The sequence below is a fragment of the Crotalus tigris genome, unplaced genomic scaffold (assembly GCF_016545835.1).
Source record: "Crotalus tigris isolate CLP2741 ecotype Arizona unplaced genomic scaffold, ASM1654583v1 scf7180000017661.16357234195:1864864, whole genome shotgun sequence".
NCBI lineage: Eukaryota > Metazoa > Chordata > Lepidosauria > Squamata > Viperidae > Crotalus > Crotalus tigris.
In genome coordinates this window covers 532,074-552,895 of record NW_024096548.1, presented here as the reverse complement: position 1 = coordinate 552,895, position 20,822 = coordinate 532,074, and the positions used below count along the sequence as shown (strand labels likewise).

Sequence of the window (20,822 nt, the reverse complement as noted above, 5' to 3'; positions counted from 1 at the left end):
ATCTCAGCACAGTCCAGGATTTTTCTTATCACTTCTTCCTCTGATGGTATATTCTCATTTTTCCAGCACTGTGCGTATGCTATTCTTGCCGCCATTATATGTAAAATTAAGTACCATATTTCTTTACTATATTTTCTGTTTAAAACACCCAACAAAAAGATCTCTGGTTTCCAGTCTACGGGTTGGTCTATTATTTCTTCGATCCATTTTCTTATTGTAGTCCAGTATTTTTTTCGCAACTGGGCATGTCTACCATAAATGATAATATGTTCCATGTACTTTTTTACATTTCCAACAATTGTTCTGGAACATCTTGGCTGGCTAGCAAAGACATTTTCTACTCGGGTTTGTCAGAGTTATCGAAAATCCTTTGTGATTATAAAAGAAATTAAGAAATAAAGCAAACGATAAACTTTCTCACGCCACAGTTCATGCTTTGATATGAGGAATTCTTGTTTTTGCTGGGAGGAGGGGAATAGAGAAAGGCTGAAAAAGAGCAGAATGTCAGTCTGGCATCTCTGTCTGTAGCCGGTTCATCCCATTCTACACTTACAAAAAAAGAAAGAAAGAAAGAAAGAAAGAAAGAAAGAAAGAAAGAAAGAAAGAAAGAAAGAAAGAAAAATTTTCAAGCAAATTTTCCCTTCTAACCTTCTAATTTTAAAAAAGCATTGTTTTCTTACCAAATCTTCACACTGGATAGCTTTCAGTCTCTTCGCCGTGTCCAGGGCAGTTTCTCCAGCTTGATTTACTGCAAAACGCCAGGATAAACTTAAACCTCCAAATGTTGCAATGAAGTTAAAAATTCATTAACCGTTAAAAGAAAAGATGCAAAGAAAATCAAATGGTTCTTATAGAGGAGAAAGGCATCTGACTTTAGTTATACAAGTAGTCCTCGACTTACGACAGTTCAAAGTGACAACGGCACTAAAAAAAAGTCCCTTCTCACCATTTTTCACACTTACGACTGCTGCAACATCCCCATGAGATTTACATTCGGATGCTTGACAACTGACTCACGTTTATGACGGTTGCAGTGTCCCAGGGTCATGGGATCACCTTTTGCAACCTTCAGACAAGCGAAGTTAATGGGGAAACCAGATTCGCTTAACAACCGTGTTACAACTGTGTCAAGAAATTTCGTAAAACAGGGCAAGACTCACTTAACAAATTTCTTAATAGCAACATAAATTTTGGGCTCAATCGGGTCGTAAATCGAGGACTGCCTACTACTTAGAGTAAATATTTTTGAAAGTGGTGTTTTGCTTTGCAACCTACAACAGTGATGGCGAACCTTTTAGAGCAGTGGTTCTCAACTGTGGGTCGGGACCCCATTTGGGGTCGAACGACATTTCACGGGGGTCGCCAAACAATGCAGTCCGCCATTTTTTCCCCCCTTTTCCTTAGCTGTGCTACTCCCTTTTATTCTATTGGCTTTTGAATAGACTCTTGAATAGAGTCTAATTCTATTGGCTTTCCAAAGCCAATAGGAATTGTCCAGGCTGTCTCTGCCCTGCTGAGCCCGCCAAAAGTCCCATTCTGCAAACAGTGCTGCACCAGTTGAGTAGTCCTCGACTTACAACCGGCTGGGGGTCGCAGTATTAAAAAGGTTGAGAACCACTGTTTTAGAGACTGAGTGCCCAAACTGCAACCCAAAACCCACTTATGTATCACCGGGTGCCAGGTGGGTGTGGCCTACTCGGCAGGAGCAGCTACAGTAGGCTTGGCAGACTGGGAGGGCGTGGCCACTGGATGGGTGTGGTGCAGGAGTCATGGCAGATTGGGTGGGAATGGCCGGGGTGTGCGTGGCCACCTTGATGTTGCTTATGGGAAGGGACACCTGTGGTAGCCGGGCAGGGTTGGGGGAGATCCAGGGGCTCTGGCGGGTGGGATGGTGAGCTCCCCAATGGCGGCTCCAGGCTGCCTGGCCTTAGGCCAGTGATGGCAAACTTTTAAAGACCACATGTGCTGGGGCGATGGCACGTGCCCATAGAGAGGGCTCCGTGTGCCGACCCTGGCACGCGTGCCATAGGTTCGCCACCACTGACCTACAAGTTTCCCATTTAATGACATTTAAAATGTAGAAGATGCTGGTACATTTTAACATTCCCCCAATTTCTGATCAAGATTGTTCCAAGGATCCTAACTTCCTATAATAAATATTATTGTTATTATCTGTTGTTTTGCAAGTACACTGCTTCTATACCAGAGAGTAATTCCTTCTCTGTCTAATGACACTTGGCCAAATAAGTAAAGTACATATAAAACTATAGGAAGGAGGCACAGTGAATTGGTTGCTTCTCCTTTCCAGAAGTGATCTCCAGAAATTCTACAGAGATTCTCAGTCATCGAGGTCAGGGTTGTCCCAATGGCGCTTTTTCATGAGGCAACTTGTTTTTTTTTTTGAAGACGTTTCGCTTCTCATCCAAGAAGCTTCTTCAGCTCTGACTGGGTAGTGGGGAATGGAAGGATTTGTATTCCTTGCAGACAGTTGGTCATTTGCACTAATTTAGTCTTCTTTTGATCATTCTAAAAAAATGCAAATGACCAGCTGCCTGCAAGGAATAAAAATCCTTCCATTCCCCACCATCCACTCAGGACTGAAGAAGCTTCTTGGACGAGAAGCAAAATGCCTTCAAAGAAAAACAAGAAAGTCCCGTTGCCTCTTGAAAAAAGCCGCTTTGGGATGATCCCCAGAAAAGGTAAGTGAACTGGGGCACGACCAGGAGGGGAAAGGCTCAAGTGTATGAAACCCAGCGGGACAGGCATTGGAGGATGTAGTGCCTCATGGAGTGGAGGAGATCATGTGAGACGGGGAGGTGCTGCAGTGCAGGCTGGGGCCTGTTGTCCGGCTTCCAAGGGTCTCTTCCACTCCCTTGCCTGCCCCATGCTTTGCTTAACAACCCATGAGGTCACTAGATTATGCAACAGGTCCAACAGGGATTGTGGGTCATTAAGCAAAGCGATCACATGGGTACCTCACTCAACGACCATCACGACTTACAACCATAATTCTGGGCTGAATTGTGGTCATAAGTTGAGGACTACCTGCAATTAGAACAAATGGAGATTTATGTGTGTGCCAGACAGACCACACTTCAGAAGAACTATACAGGATTTTTTTTCAAGTTGGCAAACGGCAAAATGAAAATAATGTTTTGCTTTTGCCCATGTGAGCAATGGAGCGACTTAATGGCAAGCAGGCACAATCTGGGTTCCTTGGTTACCGGTGCAGAAAACCAGATACGGGAATCAAGGAAACAGAATTACAAATTATGGCCCCTCGGTGTTATATTTCATTTATGAATGTTGGGCAACACTTGAGAACTGTTCATTATCCAACCGTTTGATCAATGGCATTTTATTTTAACAAGTTAACATCAAAAGCAGGGACTGCTGAGGTAAATCATCAAAGGCCTAGCTGAAATATGAACAAAATGCAAATCAAGAATCATTAGGAGACTGCACTTCGGGAAAAGCTTTTTAGGGTAATTACTAGACAAATACTGGTAATTACTTCCAATCAACTGTGCCTATTTTATAGTGTGTATGTATGTATGTATGTATGTATGTATGTATGTATGTGTGTGTGTATACACACACACACACACACATACATACACATATATATATATCACACATACACATAAACACATACACACATACATACATATATACATATATAAATATACGTGTGTGTGTGTGTGTGAATATATACTTCTAGTATTCTTTATTGACTAATAGTGAAGAGAACTTACCTATATGCAAAGTTGGCTTCCCCTTCAAAGCCAACTTCAAACATTCTGGTTTGTTATATATACTGCAATAATGTAGAACTGTATTCCCCAATGCTGTTTGCTTATCCAGGTGTCCACTAAAAAATAAAGAAAAAAAAAATCCCTATATTAGCTTTCATACCTAATCATGGATTGACACGCAGCACGTATTCGTGAATTCATTTTATTCTGTAAAAAGTGTAAAATGTCCGTGAACCACAATGACTATATTAGCCATCAACCATATTTAAGAACTGCTCATCCCCTTCACAGAGGGACTCTGGAAGATCTAAAATAAGATATTGAAAGCATAAAAAAACAGTATGTAAAATTTAAGAGAGGCAAGAATGTTAGAAATTAAGAGGTGGGAGGGGGGGGGCTTTTAGGGGGCTAATCAGCCCCAGGGCTGTGTACTTATTTGGGACACAGACCCATATTTTTACACCTTTAGGAAGGCCAAGAGAGTGGGGGTTCACCCCACCACAGGCTGGGGAGAGGAAAGCGTGTGCCTGAGTTATGCATGTGATTACACTGTGAAAGTCAGGGAGAGAGTAATTTATACCACAATAAAAACAAAGAGCTGTTACCAGTTTTGTACAAGGAAGTCGACCAGATGGAGTGAAGAGTGATCGGCAGTCCGGACTGCTAAATGAAGAGCGGTTTCCCCTGGCTCCTAAAGGCAGAAAGAAAAGATGAACATTAACAACAGCTCTGGGTTCATTTGTGTCCTAACAGAACCACAGAGTTGGACGGGACCTTGGAGGTCTTCTAGTCCAACCCCTTGCACAGGCATTCTAACGTAGACCATTCCAGACATATGGCTGTGCCATCGCTTCTTAAAAGCCTCCAGTGTTGGAGCACTCACAACTTCTGGAGGCAGGCCGTTCCACTGATTAATTGTTCTGACAGGAAATCTCCCAATGAAGTGTTCAGCAAGATGCAAATGATCACTCTCACCCACCATATATTTCTACGGTACAGGTAGTCTTTGACTTATAACCATTTGTTTAGTGATTTTTACTGGAAACCAGCCCCAAAAATGACACAAATTGTGATCATCTGACTGCAGAATGCTGCAACTGGCTGTAAAGTGCACCGGTTGCCAAGTGACCATCATGACATATGATGGAAATTCCAGCTCTATTACGGTCGTAAATCGATGACTACCTGGAAGAATATGCAATTGTTTACTTTCTTAGGTAGAAGTAATAGTTGGATATATCAGGAGCCAAGCTGAAGGCAGGAGGAATGGGCTACTTAGAAGTATTTGGTTAAAATAGAAAAGTTAATCATAGATCTATTTCAATACACACTTCTACACATACACACACAAACACAGAGAGGTGTGTGCATTGCTACAAATATCATGACTATGATGCAATCCTCAATTTTTTTATTTAGCTTTTTTTGTGCGTATATGTGTTGTCATAGTTCCGACAGATGAAACTCTTCAAAAGAACTTTGAGGCATTGTTTACCTTAAAGAATCTTTATTTTGAGTAGCATAACATCAGCACTGCATAATCGAAGCTAAAAACTGAATTACCCTCCCCTGAGTACATAGTATCAAAGCACAATTCCCTCCTCCAATTAACAGTCATAAATCACATTCCCCAGTTAGCTTGAAGCCTGGCCTTCCTCTCCAGTCTGGCCAATTCCTTATCAGCTCTGGTTACAATAACCTTGTTTCTCAGGCTAGGTCCAGTGTTGTTATGTTTAGCTGGACTCTCGTTCACATCCCCTATCCCAGCATCATCTAACTCTAAAAGCAAAAGGTAAAAGATGGCTACATTTCCATCTGTTGTCAATGCAAAAACATCCAATGTTAGCAGCGTTGACACGTGTCTCTTAAATGTATGCAAATCCAGATCCCTAATCTGAGATCTCACCTGTCCAGGGTCTAAGAGCGGCTCCATTAGGTCAACTCCTTCTGCATAAACTTGAATTAGTGCAAGTAAATCCCTGGATCTAACAGCCTCTAGTATTTCATTCAATTTAGCTGCTGTCGATGCACAGGTCTTTCTGGAGAACTTATGATCCACATATTTAGCAATAATAAATTCTTTACGGGCAGTCCTGAAAACAAAGCAAAAACTTGTTTTTAAAGAAATGATCTGATGCAGAGTTACATTTCAGGTCAATCCTTAAGTCTGACGGATTAAAATAAGAAAACTGAAGAAACATTAAGTCATCTTTATTCATCTAGTCTCCATAATCCATAACGGTCTGCTAGAGAGATGCTTCCGTTGGGATGGGTGGAAAACCAGCAACTTCCTTTGCATCTTTTGTGGCAGCAGTGGGTTTCTGAGTATCTATACACTGCTACAGCTCACAGTCACTCATGACCCCTTGTCTGGACTATTGCAAAGCACTCTACATGGGGCTACCCTTGAAGAGCATTCAGAATCTTTAGGGCAGAATGAAGCTGAATGGGAATAAAGAGTGTTAGGTGTTTGACACATCGTTGTTTCCTTGTGTTGAATTGCTTGCCGATGTGGCCTCTGACTGCAAATCAAAATGCTGGTTATCATCTGCAAAGGCCTTCACCCCTTGGACCTGGGTTAATTGTGGGACCCATCTTCTTCCAGTTGTTTCCACCCATCCAATTCAGGCAGGCAGGATGAGCATGCTGTGGATCCCATCAGCCAAGGAGTGTCAGGTGGCAGAAATCAGGAGATGTGCCTTCTCTGCCATTGCCCTCTGGAATACCCTCCCTTCAGATATCAGGGTAGCAATAGTGATTGCACTTAGACTTATGTACCACTTCGCAGTGCTTTACAGCCCTCTCTAAGTAGTTTACAGAGTCAGCATATTGCCCCCCCCACCAACAATCTGGGTCCTCATTTTACCGACCTTGGAAGGATGGAAGGCTGAGGCAACCCTGAGCAGGTGAGAATCGAGTTAGCCTGCAATACTGCATACTAACTGTAAAGACGCTAAGAAAAAGACTCAGGCGTGTCTTGAGCAGAGATTTGAAGCTGCTGCAGAACTATTTGTCACAGCTTGAGAGTCTCTGTGTGTTTATTAGTTTTTATATACTTTTTACACACATAGGCTTTTACATTAAATGCTGACATTTTACATTCATAAGTTTAACCTTTAGATGCTGACATAAAGTTTCTTCATTAGAAAAATTCCTTCGTATAAGCAATTATTTTCTAGTAACATATTACCTGTTCAGAGACCAGGTAAAAACAAATACAGGGAGATGAAAAGCAGAAGGAACTAACAAAGACAGGAAGAGATAAGAGGGAACTTAAGCGTATTATTTATTTAGGTAGGTGAGATATTAAGTCAAAAGGGGATGACCTTTTGGCTGCTTCATTGGGACAAAGGGTATCAAAAGGTTATGAGGTTTGTGGGGGGGAAAGCATGGCAGTTTGCTGCGTGTGCTTTTTTTCCCCCACACTAACCACTGCATCACCACGGTTCACAGGATAAATTCACGCAAGGCTGTGAAGATTTAGCTGTATGCCTGGGTCTGTGGTCCCGAGTGTATTAAGGGCCCCATTTCCTGGCTGTATTAACATCCATAGCAATGCTTTTACTTGGTGTGATCTATATTATTTTGGACTGTTTTCATAGTTTTAATTGCCTGAACCGTGAGATGTGCAGTAAATAAATTTGGTAACTAAAAATTGTCTTTGTTTTTATGACGTACCCCACTCAGATAAATTTGATAAATAATAAAAACTGCCTTTGTTTTTTATGCTTTATTATATACACAGCCCAGAGTAACTTGAGATGGGCAGCTATAGAAATCATATAGACAAAAAAGCATACCCAGAAAAACCTACAGAAGGGTCCTGAAGCAGCCCCTTCCCTCCAATTTTGCAGCTTTCAGAAAGGCATCAGAGGAACATGTTGTTTGCAAGTGAAGTGTTGAATAATTTGCACAAGTCTCACAGGTGTTTGTGAGCTGCAAACTGCATTTTTTTTTCTTTGTTACTTACATATCACTTGATGGAGTAGGTTTTGGAGACGGAGTCGGTAAGTTTCCCTCCATAATTTCATTAAAACTATTATTTCCTATATTCTTGGCCAGCTAAGAATGAAACAAACAAACAAAAAAGCATGCAATTAAACAGATGCCATTAATCTAAGACTTTGCAACCACAATATATTTTAAACCTATCTGGTGTTTAAAAGCTGTCCTTCAACACAATTTTAAAAACACTGTGAGAGTGAAAACCAAATGCAAAACTCGATAGTCTATGTCAGGGTTCTTCAAACTTGGCCCTTTTATGACTTGTGGACTTCAACTCCCAGAATTCCTCAACTAGGCACGCTGGCTGAGGAAATTCTGGCAGTTGAAGCCCACAAGTCATAAAAGGGCAAAGTCTGAAGACCCCTGGTCAGGAGGAATGCAACCCCAACCAAAACGGAAATTAACCTCAGTCAATGTGTCTATTTTCATATTTACCAATAACACATTAGTCTTGTCTGGATTCAACTCAATAGGCTTTCCTCAAACCCATTCCTGATCTGAGCATGCTGAATCTCATGGAAATGCTCAACTTCCCAAGAATGCCCAACCTCTTCCAAACTACATCATCTCAGTTTCTGGAAGTAAATATTCTGAACAGGAAGAGAATCCAGATATCTTGGATATGGTGTGGCAGACAAAACCACAGATATCCTGGATATGGTGTGGCAGACAAAACCAATCTGTTTCAGGACCACAATCCCCTGGAATGCCTCAAATTGCTTCCAGCCTCAACTCCAGATTGAACAGAGATTTCTGAAGGATTATCAACGCATAGTCAGTTTGATCTAGATCAGAGGTCCCCAACCTTTTGGGCACCAGGAACCGGTTCCGTGGAGAGAGGTTGTTCTGCGGACCGCAGGGTGCGTGGTTTTGTGTGCTGCCTGCATCCCGCGGATGGGGCTTTGCTTGTTTGTGCGGACCGGCTTCTTGACATGCCTCGGCCCGATGCTGGTCCACGGACCAGGGGTTGGGGACCCCTGGTCTAGTGGAAGAGTCAGTTTGATCTAGTGCAGGGATATCTTGGCAAATCTATGTGGACTTCAACTCCCAGAATTCTCCAGCCAGCTATGCTAGATGAGGAATTCTGGAAGTTAAGGTTACCAGAGCTGGACACCCCTGGTCTAGTGGTTAAGACATCAGGCTAGAAACCAGGAGATTGTGGAGTTCTAGCCTTGCATTAGGCATAAAAGCCAGCTGGGTGACTTTGGTCCAGTCAGCCCAACCCACCTCACAGGGTGGTTGTTGTGGAGAAAATAAGAGGAGGAAAGAGTAATAGTTATGTTTGCTGCCTTGTTACTTATAAAAATAATAAAGGTGGAACTTAAATACTGGTCTATCCATTTTTTCCCTTATAATTATAGCAGGTAATTACCAAGAGTTCAGATGTTCCTAATTTGTCCAATTCTAAAGACTGGATACGAGAAATATGAACACCCATTTCTCTGTGTATTCCGGAACATTCGATACAGGTTAAAATGCCCAGGTTAGTTGAAATCCAAGTTGGATCTAAAGAAAATAAAAAATAGATAAGAATAACATTAAAAAAATCTCCCTTTTCATCTTCAATAAGAACAAGTTTGGGTACAGATTGTTCTAGGCCAAGGATAGGCAACCTTGGCTCTTTTATGACTTGTGGACTTCAACTCCCAGAATTCCTGAGCCAGCCATGCTGAGGGGAAAGGAAGAAGTTTCCATGCTGAGCCATGCTGGCTCAGGAATTCTGGGAGTTGAAGTCCACGAGTCATAAAATGAGCCAAGGTTGCCTACCCCTGGCCTAGGCTTATGACAATTGAGACCAAAATTTCCATTGCTAAGCGAGATAGTTAAGTAAGTTTTGTCCCGTTTTAGACTTTTCTTGTTTATAGTTAAGTGAATCACTGCAGTTGTTAAACTGGTAACATCGTTGTAAAGTGAATCTGGCCTTCCTCATTGACTTTGCTTGTCAGAAAGTCAGAAAAGGGGATCACATGACCCCGAGCACACTGCAGCTGTCATAAACATGAGTCATTTTCCAAGTGTCTGAATTTTGATCACGTGACCATGGGCGTGCTGCAATGGTCGTAAATGTGAAAAACGGTCATAAGTCTCTTTTTTCATTGCTGTTGTAGCTTCGAACGGTCACTAAACAAATGGTTGTAAGTTGAGGATTACCCTTAGTTTATTGTAATCATAAAAACCTGATGCTTTTTGATACTTTTGTTAAACTTTAGACTGTATACCAAACATGTCTTAGGAACAAACATCCAGGAGTCTTCTGTGTGTGAATTGGGCACCCATATAATTGTTCTTTAATAAATAGAAAGAAGCTATATGGTTCCTAAGACCCTGCCATACGTAAAAAACGTTTTGGAAGTAGTAGAATACAGCTTCCAAGATCTGCAAGTGGGCATCACACACCACCCAGAGGCTAACACAGTGATGGCGAACCTTTTAGAAACAGAGTGCCCAAACTGCAACCCAAAACCCACTTATGCATCATTGAGTGCCGGGTGGGTGTGGCCCATTGGGTGGGTGTGGCTGCAGTTGTAACGGCAGACTAGGTGGGACTAAAAAGTTCAATCAATCAATTCCAACTTTGCAAGATTTTTTTTTCCGCGAGAAGTTGAAATTGACTGATTGAATCTTTTCTTTTTTTTTTTTTTTGTACACGGCAGCGGAGGCCTAAAGTGAAAAGGTTTTATAAAACCCAGCTGAAGGCCTAGGACTGGGGCGAGGGCACGCATGCCCAAAGAGAGGGCTCTGAGTGCCACCTCTGGCACCCGTGCCAAAGGTTCGCCATCACTGGGCTACCATATGAGGACAAATCATACATTGCAAACATTGCTTGAGGTGGAAGATGCTTCTCATGTAATCTACCAGATTCCCTGCATGGATTGCCCCTGTGACTATGTAGGACAGATGGGAAGAAAGCTAACCACCAGATTGCCAGAACACAAGCAAGCAGTCAGATGAGAAGACTTGAACTCATTAGTAGCCTCACACTGCAGTGAACAAGGATACATATTCAGTTTCGCAGTTACTAAGATTGTCAGACAAACAGGTACAAAAACAGCCGGGGAAGTGATTGAAGCATGGGAAACAGGCCCCTTGTCAGTCAGAAGAAATGCTGATTTACTACCACCTTATCAGCTACTTAGGAGCCCAAGGAAACAACAGCCAATGACTTAATAGCCAGCCATCAACACCCCTGAGGATGGGCTCCAGCTTGGAAGACTAAACCTCTGGTCCCGGTGGCTGACTCAGATTGGATTCTGCAATAAATAAATAAATTTCCTAAAAAAGTTATTATTAATGTACAGCCAAGTACCTGGTGACCCACAGTCGCAACAGACATCATTTCCAGCCAATCTCTGAACGTCATCAATGATGGCTTTTGTAAGATCCTCTAGGCTGTTCTCCCCCGTGCTCTGTTCTCCACGGAAGGCCATATTCAAAGCTTCTTCTTTGCTGTTGGTCAGTACCGATATCCACCTAAAATAAGACGGAAATGATAACAACATCATTTATCCCACATAAGAAACTATAAAAGAAATGCAACAGAACAAAGTATGAAAACTGCCCCGTGTTCTTATTTTGTCCCGTCTCTTTCAAACTTTGAAAGAGGGGAAACCAGAAAGTTTGAAAGACATGACGCAATACAGGTAGTCCTCGACATACGACCACAATTGAGCCCAAAATTTCTGTTGCTAAGCTAGACAGTTGTTAAGTCTAGCTTTAACCCATTTTACGACCTTTTTTGCCACAGTTGTTATGTGCATCACTGCAGATCTTAAGTTAGTAACACAATTGTCAAATGGGCCTGGCTTCCCCCATTGACGTTGCTTGTCAAGAGGTCACAAAAGGTGATCACAGGACCCCGGGACACTGTGATCGTCATAAATATGATCTGAGTTGGCAAACGTTTGAATTTTGATTACGTGACCATGGGGATGCTGCAATGGTCGTAAGTGTGAAAAACGGTCATAAGTCACATTTTTCAGTGCCTGTAACTTTGAACAGTCACTAAATGAATTGTTGTAAGTCGAGGAGTACCTGTACATGGGGAAAAAAAATCCTATTTTCTAGTACCTATAAGGTCTCCATACCCAATTAGCTGAGATGAAAAACATTCAAGTAGGGAAAAAAAAACAAAAATAAGATTAACTGCAACTGTGGGTTGTTGTTTTTTTTGGGGGGGAGGGGGAATGCTTACTTGTGACTTCACACACAGAGGTTTTGTACCTGTATGGGTGTAATTTAGTCTATTCTAGAGCCCAGTTTTATATGTGAACGCTCCACCTTAATTTGCCCAAAAGAGATACTTTTGTATTTTCATGAGTTCCTTAAATCACAGATATTTATCAGGTTCTATATAAAGAGTCACAGATGGTCTCTCTGCATCATAGAAATGGGAAATGCAGCTTATTTTAAAATCAAGGGGAGAACTGATGGTTCACAGACAGAATCAAGATCACGCAAAGTATTATTACCACTTTATAAAACCCTAGTAAGACCACACCTGGAATACTGCAGCCAATTTTGGTCACCATATCATAAAAAAGATGTTGAGAGTTTGAAAAAAATTCAGAGAAGAGCAACTAAGATGATCAAATGCCTGGAGACTAAAACACAGGAAGAATGGCTGCAGGACTTGGGTTTGGCTAGTCCAAAGAAAAGAAGAAATAGGGGAGACATGATAGCAGTGTTCCAGTATCTGAGGGGCTGCCACAAGGCAGAGGGGGCCAGGTTGTTCACCAAAGCACCGGAGGGAAGGACGAGAAACAATGGTTGGAAACTGATCAAAGACAGAAGCAACTTGAAATTAAGGAGAAACCTCCAGACAGTGAGGACAATCAACCAGTGGAACAGCTTACCCCCAGAAATCGTGGGTGCTCCATCACTGGAGATTTTAAAGAAAAGACTGGACATTCACCTGTCTGAGATGGTACAGGTTCTCCTGCTTGAGCAGGGGGCTGGACTAGAAGACCTCCAAGGTTCCTTCCAGCTCTACTCTACTCTATTCTACTCTACTCTATTTTCAATAAAGATTCTCTTTCCTCTTCTATTCTCTTCATTATCAATAAAGATTCTATTCTGTTCTGTTCATTTATTTATTTGTTTGTTTGTTTATTTGTTTGTTTATTTATTTATTTATTTATGAGACTTATATACCGCTTTAAGTGCAAGCACTCTCTAAGCGGTGTACACCAGTAAGCAATGTATATATATATTTACATTGCCCCCAACAATCTGGGTCCTCATTTTACCTACCTCGGAAGGATGGAAGGCTGAGTCAACCTTGAGCCGGTGAGATTTGAACCGCTGACCTGCTGAACACAGTCAGCTAAAGTGGCCTGCAGTACTGCACTCTAACTGCTGCGCCACCTCGGTTCTATTCATTTAACTGATAATCTAACTTGGTGCTTTACTTGTCACTAGATTGTTTGCACAATCAATAATTCCAATGTTGTGATTCCAATTTTATGAGAATTAACACAGTATTGTGGTTAAGGGATTAAGGCTAGCAGCCGGAAGATCCAGGTTCTGCTCCACAGAAGTCCTTCTTAAAAAAAAAAACAAAGAAGAAATGAACAAGTAGTCCTCTACTTACAACCACAATTGGGACCAGAATTTCCATGGCTAAGATGTTTGTTAAGTGAGTCATGCTGTAATTGTATGATCTTTTTTGGGGGGGGGGCTCTGTTGCTAAATGAACCTCTGCAGTTGTTAAGTGAATCACATAGTCATTAAACAAATCTGGCTTCCCCCACTGATTTTTCTTTTTGGAAGCCAGGTGGGAAGGTCGCAAATAGCGATCATGTTGTGAACATGTGCCAGTTGTCAAGCGTCCAAATTTTGACAACATGGCTGTGGGGATGTTACTGTGGGGATGTTACTTATGGTCATAAGCATGAGGATCACTAACAGTCACTTTTTCCAATGCTGCTATGAATTTGAACGATCACTAAACAAATGGTTGCAAGTCCAGGGCTTCCTGTATTACCAATTAAAACTGCCAATAAAAATAACATCATTTTTTTTGTGTGTGTCTGTTTCATTGCTGGGCTGTCCTAAGAAATCCTCTTTTAAGTTTAAAGAACCCTCTGGAATGGCAAGCTAGAGCAAAAATAACTGGGAGGAAATAAGCAGGCATTCACACTGTGTGAAGGAGCTAAAATATAGGCAGTCCTCGACTTACAGCAGTTCATTTAGTGACCGTTCAAAGTTACAACAGCACTGAAAAAAGTGACTTAGGACCGTTTTTTCACACCTATGACCATTGCAGCATCCCCAAGGTCACGTGATCAAAATTGGCAACTGACTCATAGTTACGATGGTTAGACTGTCCTGGGGTCAAGTCATCACCTTTTGCGAGTTTCTGACAAGCAAAGTCAACGGGCAACTAAGATGTAACTAAGATGTCACTAAGTTAACAACTGCAATGATTCACTTAACAACTGTGGCAAGAAAGGTCCGTAAAATGGGGCAAAACTCACTTAACAAACGTCTCGCTTAGCGACATAAATTTTGGGCTCAATTGTTTTCGTAAGTCGAGGACTACCTGTGTACAGCCATTTTACCAGGCAACATTCATCTTGTTTATTAACTGGACAAAAATGAACTTTTTCTAATAACTGCAGGAAGGAAAATGTTCTTACGCAACATAATCTTGTTCATCTTCTGCCTGAAAGTGGTACGTTCTGTTATCTGGAACATAAACATGCAAATCTTCAAAACAATGAACACATTAATTACATTCCTAGAGAAAAAAAAAATTTAAAGGCTTAAAAGCCAACAGTTAGTAACTAAGGACATATGCTGAAATGAGTCAGGGAACCTTCAGAGATTCTATTTTCAAAAGGAAACATTTTGTTCACATTAAAAAAAAAAAAAAAAAACAGCTAACTTGCTCTTACAAAAATATCCAGACAGGAATAGTATTAAATCAGGGGTGGGCAATTAATTTTCCCAAGGCACCACAAGAGAAACTGGAACTGTTACGGAGAGCTGACAACCCCCCCTCTGCTGCCTTTGCCCCACCCCCCAATGTCGCCATTGCACCACCGTCCTGCCCTCTGACACTGCTGCCATCCCACTCTCACGTCATCGGACTGGGACTGCCCACAGGCCAGATATGGCCCACAGGCTGTAAATTACCCAGTTCTCTTCTAAATAGATGTATTGTAGGCTAAGCCCGAGGGAGGGGTCAAACGTGTCATAAGTCATGAGTCCCTGTGTGCCCACAAGAAATCTAAGTCCAGCCCACCTTGAATTCCTTCTTATCTCCCGCTCATTTCCCTTGATCGTTAGTTGGCCAGATTCTTGTAGAGAGCTTAAGCTTGCAATAAATCTTTGTACTCAATTTGAACTGCCTGAATCTCTTGATTTCCAACGAACCCTTGACATGTACATCTTCCAACCACTGTTCAGGATAACCTCTAATACTAAACCACCTAAAACCCAAGTAATTAACTTGAAAGACCTACGTGATATCAGGTCAAACGATTTCTTGTCTTCAGCATTTGGTTTCACTTGGCATGTCAGCAGATTTAATTTAGCAGGTTGCCTGTTTGACTTAAGCATAAGAAAAACACAATTTCACTTTATTTAATGTTTGTTTCATTATATTTTTAACTTAAAGGTCATTATCGCACAGATGTTGTATTTTTTTCCCTTGTCCATTACCAAATGTATTGACCTTTTCATTTGCATCAGTAGTCCTTGGTGGGCTATAAGGGTGCATTAACAGGAATAAACAATTTCATCTTATCTGTAACTCATTCCTGAGAAATGTTAGAAGGTTTGGAAGAATGATATTGTTTTTTTTTTCATGAGATGGCAGGAAGCATATTAATTTTCTTTTCTTCTGTTCCATTATGTCTGATTCTTAAGAATTGACTGAACAGGTTCCTGTAGTTTTCTTGGGAAGTTTTTTCAGAAGTGGTTTGCCATTACCTCCTTATTAGGGCTGAGGGAGACAGACTGGCCCAAAGTCACCCAGCAGGCTTTGTGCCTAAGATGGGACTAGAATTCACCATCTCCTGGTGATTGGCCCCAAGTCACCCAGCTGGCTTTCAAGCCTAAAGCAGAACTAAAACTCTCAGTCTTCTGGCGATTGGTCCAAAATCACTAACCTAGCTTTCATGGCTAAGGCGGGACTAGAACTCACCGTCTCCTGGTTTCTAGCCTGGCGCCTTCATCACTACACTAATCTTGCTCTCCATTACTTGATTACAGTAATCTAAAGGCTACACTGAGCACGTAGTTAGAAAAAGGAAACAGAAATACCGTATTTTCCGGCAAATAAGGCGACTCGGCGTATAAGATGACTCCCTGACTTCGGCGCCGATTTCCATGCCTAGAAAGTTGTCTTATACACTGGAAACTACCGTAATTTCCGGTGTATAAGACCACTCGGCATATAAGACGACCCCCGACTTCGGCGCCGATTTCCACGCTTTAAAAAGTCGTCTTATATGCCGGAAAATACGGTACTCATAAAGAAGAACAGCCATCATTAGCTTAGCTTTTAAATCAAAATGGGTTTAGTTATTAATGATTTGCAAAAATAAGTTCTAACACAACACTGGTAAAGAAAAAAACAAGTCTCTTTTAAGCCTTCTAGAAAAACTATTTCTTTCTCTATTACTTTAAAAAAAAAAAAACACCATATGAATTTGACCAGAAATAGATGGGAGATAATTTTGCAACTGAGAAGAAACTATTTCAATCCGTTAGAAAAAGTATTCCACAGCCCATTGCTAATGACAGCTTGTTCTTGAATGCAGGTTGTCCTTGACTTACAACCAAAATTGAATCCAAAATTTATGTTGTTAAGCAAGACATGTGTTAAGTGGCTTTTGCCCCCTTTCCCAACCTTTCTTGCCCCGGTTGTTAAGTGAATCACTGCAGTTAATAACTTAGTAACTTGATTGTTAAGTAAATCTGGATTCTCCATGGACTTTGCACGTCAGAAGGTCCCAAAAGGGGATCACATGACCCCGGGACATTGTGAGTGTCATAAATATGAGTCAATTGCCAAGCATCTGAATTTTGATCACGTGACCCTGGGGATGCTGCAAAAGTCGTAACTGTGAACAACGGTTATAAGTCATATTTTTTGGTGCTGTTGTAACTTTGAACGGTCACTAAATGAACTGTTGTAAGTCAAGGAACTGCCTGTACCAAATTCAGCCTCATTTTTCAAAGACCCAGTTTTGGAAAACAGACAGAACACAAGGGGGCGATATTCGCTCATGGCTGACCATTAAATCGGGATTAATCAGACCGGAATTTTTCCTTGCTATTTCTATCCTCTTTGAAGCAACTTTGGCTCAAAAGTTGTCAATGTGATTTAAGGCTTTAATTTAAACTGTCTGTTTTAAATCATTGACATCATTGAAACCACTGAAGCTATTTGCTACCAATGATGTTCACTGAGTGACTGCAGAATTGCAAAGCTTCTAAATTTTGAATTTTATTATATAATGGGACACATCTAACTATCAAAACTTGTTTTCAAATGGTAAATTTCCCTGGAGAGTGTCTTGTATGGGCTGGCGCTGAACTTCTGGCTACGATAACTACTAAGTGTTATGTGAGGTAATAACAAGGAAGAGTCCTAATACCAAAGCTCTTAAATGAAGGACTATATTTAAATTAACAATAGGTTTCTTGATCTACTTAGACCAGGGGTAGGCAACCTTGGCTCTTTTATGACTAGTGGACTTCAACTCCCAGAATTCCTGAGCCAGCTATGCTGAGGGGAAAGGGAGAGGTTTCCAAGCTGAGCCACGCTGGCTCAGGAATTCTGGGAATTGAAGTCCACGAGTCAGAAACCGGCCTAGGCCTAGCCAGGGGTAGGCAACCTTGGCTCTTTTATGACTCGTGGACTTCAACTCCCAGAATTCCTGAGCCAGCCATGCTGAGGGGACCGGGAGAGGTTTCCAAGCTGAGCCATGCTGGCTCAGGAATTTTGGGAGCTGAAGTCCACAAGTCATAAAAGAGCCAAGGTTGCCTACCCCTGACTTAGACTATTATTTGTCAGACTTAATAATCCAAAGTGTTTCATGCATTACAAGGAATACATACATTTTTTATCTACATGTTATGAATAATGGTTTGCAAAGAAAAATATGCATTTACATATTTATGCCCAGGGCTTTTTTTGTCATAGAACGCCCAGAATGGAGTTCCAGCACTGTTTTTGGGATGGAACCTTGTAGGGTAGGCAAGGCGGGTTGTATGACATGTGTGAGTTCCGGCACCTTTTTTTTTTTAATTACAAAAAAAGCACTGTTTATGCCCAATTTTGATAAAGTTACCGGAAATTTAGCAGAACTCAAACCAGGGCATTTTGAAGCCTGTAGAATCACAACAGAAAATAGGGCATTCTGAAGTACAAGTAGGCCTCGACTTATGACCATAGTCGAGCCCAACACTTCTGTGACTAAGTGCAACAGTCCCACTTTACAACCTTTCTCGCCACAGTTGTTAAGTGAATCATTGCAGTTGTTAAATTAGTCACACGGTTGTTGAATGAATCTAGCTTCCCCATTGACTTTGCTTGATTGGAAGGGCGCAAAAGGGGATCACATGACCCCGAGATGCTGTAACCATCATAAGAGTGAGTTGCCAAGCGTATGAATTTTGATCACGTGACCATGGGGATGCTACAATGGTTGTAAGTGTGAAAAATGGTCATAAGTCACTTTTTTCAGTGTTGTTGTAAGTCGAGGACCACCTGTATAATGATAGGTAAAACAGATTCTCGGGAAATGCCATGTTCACTCTCGCTCCTCAAAGTATCAACAATTCACAAGAGCATCCTGTCATACGGCATCAAAGTCTGGTTTGGAAGCATCACTGTGTCAATGCTGCTAACATCGGATGTTTTGCTTTGACAACAGTTGGAGATGCAACCATTTTCTTCTTATGTTTTACTTTTAGAGTTAGAGTTAGATAATGCTGGGGGGAGGAATGTGCATGGGAGTTTAGCTAGACATAACAATACTGGACCTAGTGTGTGAACTAAGGTTATTGAAATAAGAAATGATAAGAATTGGCAGGCTGGAGAACTGGAGGGAAAGCCTGCATTTCAAACTAACTGGAGAACGTGATTTATGACTGTTAATTGGAGGAGGGAATTGTGCTTTGATACTATGTACTCAGGGGAAGGGAATTCAATTTTTGGCTTGGACTGTGTTAGTGCCGATGCTATGCTTCTCAAATAAAAATTCTTTAAGGTAAGCAATGCCTCAAAGTTCTTTGAAGAGTTTCATCTGTTGGAACCATGACATACTGCTTCAGACAGGAAGGCGATGCAGAGAGTGGTGAGGATGGCTGAAAAGATCATTGGCAGTTCCCTCCCTTCCATCCAGGACATAGCACATAAGCGTTGCTTGAGCAGTGCCCGCAAGATTGTCCTCTCCATGACCTGTTTCCTTGTTACCTTCTGGGAGGAGGGGGGTCTGTGGTATCCGAAGCAGAACATCCAGATTCAGTCCCAGTTTTGTTCCATACAGTATTAACCTTGTGAACTCTCAAGCTTCCTCCTTCTGCTATGTATTCAAGATGGACAGCGAGTAATATTTATATGTTACTTATATGTAGGGTAGGTGTAGGTCTGTACATATGTTATATATAGTATGTTTTAAATGTGTGTTATGTATGTGTACCCTTTGAGAGCAAGCAACTAAATTTCATTTTTCATGTGTGCCGTTGTGCCCACAGGGAAAAATGACAATAAAGGTTATCTAATCTAATAACGGAGAAGTAGATTCTCCACAGAAAGTGGTCCCTTGAGAAATGTTCCGTGGGTCTGTGAAAGACAATATTTCTTATCACTGTTCCTTGCAGACAGAAATTGCCTTTAAGAATAGTCCTGGATTTCCGACTGTTTGTTTAGTTCTATGCTGTAACGGCACTGAAAAGGGTGACCTGTGACCCCTTTTCATACTTGTGACCATTGAAACACCACATGAACATCACATGAACAACATGTGTCATGATTCCGACAGATGAAACTCTTCAAAGAACTTCGAGGCATTGTTTACCTTAAAGAATCTTTATTTGAGTAGTATAGCATCAGCACTAACATAGTTGAAGCCAAAAACTGAGTTCCCCTCCCCTGAGCACATAGTATCAAAGCACAATTCCCTCCCCCCAACTAACAGTCATAAATCACATTCCCCAATTAGTTTGAAATGCAGGCTTCCCCTCCAGCTCTCCAGCCTGCAATTTTTATCATCTCTTATTTCAATAACCTTGGTTCTCATACTAGGTTCAGTACTGTTATGTCTAGCTAAATTCTCATGCACATTCCTCCCCCCAGCATCATCTAACTCTAGGACTAAAAGCAAAAGAAGAAAATGGTTGCATCTCCATCTGTTGTCAAAGCAAAAACATCCGATGTTAGCAGTGTTGACAACGTGTTCATGTGATCAAAATTCAGACACTTGGCAACTGGCATGTACTTATGATGGTTGCAGTGTCCTGGGGTCACATGATCACCATTTGCATCTTTCCGATGAGCAGAGTCAATGGGGAAGCCAGTTTCCAGCAAACAAAATGCCCATTTGAAATATTGGATTCTCATTTATAATCACTACATTCATTTAACGATCACAGCAAAAAAAAAAGTCTTAAAATCACTTCCAGTGGGCACCTCAACTTACAACCAGTCCCAACTGGAGTTGTAAGTCGAGGACAGCTGCATGGTTCTACTGCTATTCAGTCAAAAATAAAATAAATCTAATTTGATCTAATCACTAGTCGCCTTGATATTAACTTCACTCCACAGGGTAGGGATAATCATTTACAATATAAAAAGACTACTCACAGTTGCATGTGAAATGGTCAGTATTCCATTTTTAACTGTACATTTTCTTCTCTGCCAAACTTTACGTATGCTGATAAAAAAAAGAAATATGAATCAATCTGCTATTGTTCAAAATTAAGATTTTTTTTCCATCGGGCGTGGCAGAACAAGCAGGCACAACCTAATATACTTCCTGCATTTGTCAGAAATATACACAATTTGTATTTAAATGAAAAAAAATTCCTATATTACTCAAGTACACA

At 41.2% G+C, this 20,822-nt stretch overlaps 1 protein-coding gene across 13 annotated transcripts in view; it reads right to left on the bottom strand.

Annotated features, from left to right (window-relative positions):
• Positions 1–20,822, bottom strand: part of ASAP1 (ArfGAP with SH3 domain, ankyrin repeat and PH domain 1) — a 168,346-nt gene that overhangs the window by 23,525 nt on the left and 123,999 nt on the right. For 7 of the 13 annotated variants that reach the window (XM_039335807.1, XM_039335814.1, XM_039335808.1 and 4 more), the window contains 10 exons: positions 20,581–20,650; positions 15,227–15,314; positions 14,399–14,447; positions 11,068–11,231; positions 9,133–9,266; positions 7,726–7,817; positions 5,662–5,848; positions 4,361–4,446; positions 3,756–3,871; positions 681–748 (listed from right to left, as the gene is read on the bottom strand). In XM_039335807.1, the coding sequence (XP_039191741.1) occupies positions 681–748; positions 3,756–3,871; positions 4,361–4,446; positions 5,662–5,848; positions 7,726–7,817; positions 9,133–9,266; positions 11,068–11,231; positions 14,399–14,447; positions 15,227–15,314; positions 20,581–20,650 (1,054 nt within the window). Of the gene's footprint in view, positions 1–680; positions 776–3,755; positions 3,872–4,360; positions 4,447–5,661; positions 5,849–7,725; positions 7,818–9,132; positions 9,267–11,067; positions 11,232–14,398; positions 14,448–15,226; positions 15,315–20,580; positions 20,651–20,822 lie in introns of all 13 variants that reach the window. The other 6 variants (XM_039335805.1, XM_039335804.1, XM_039335813.1 and 3 more) reach the window with 1 other exon arrangement.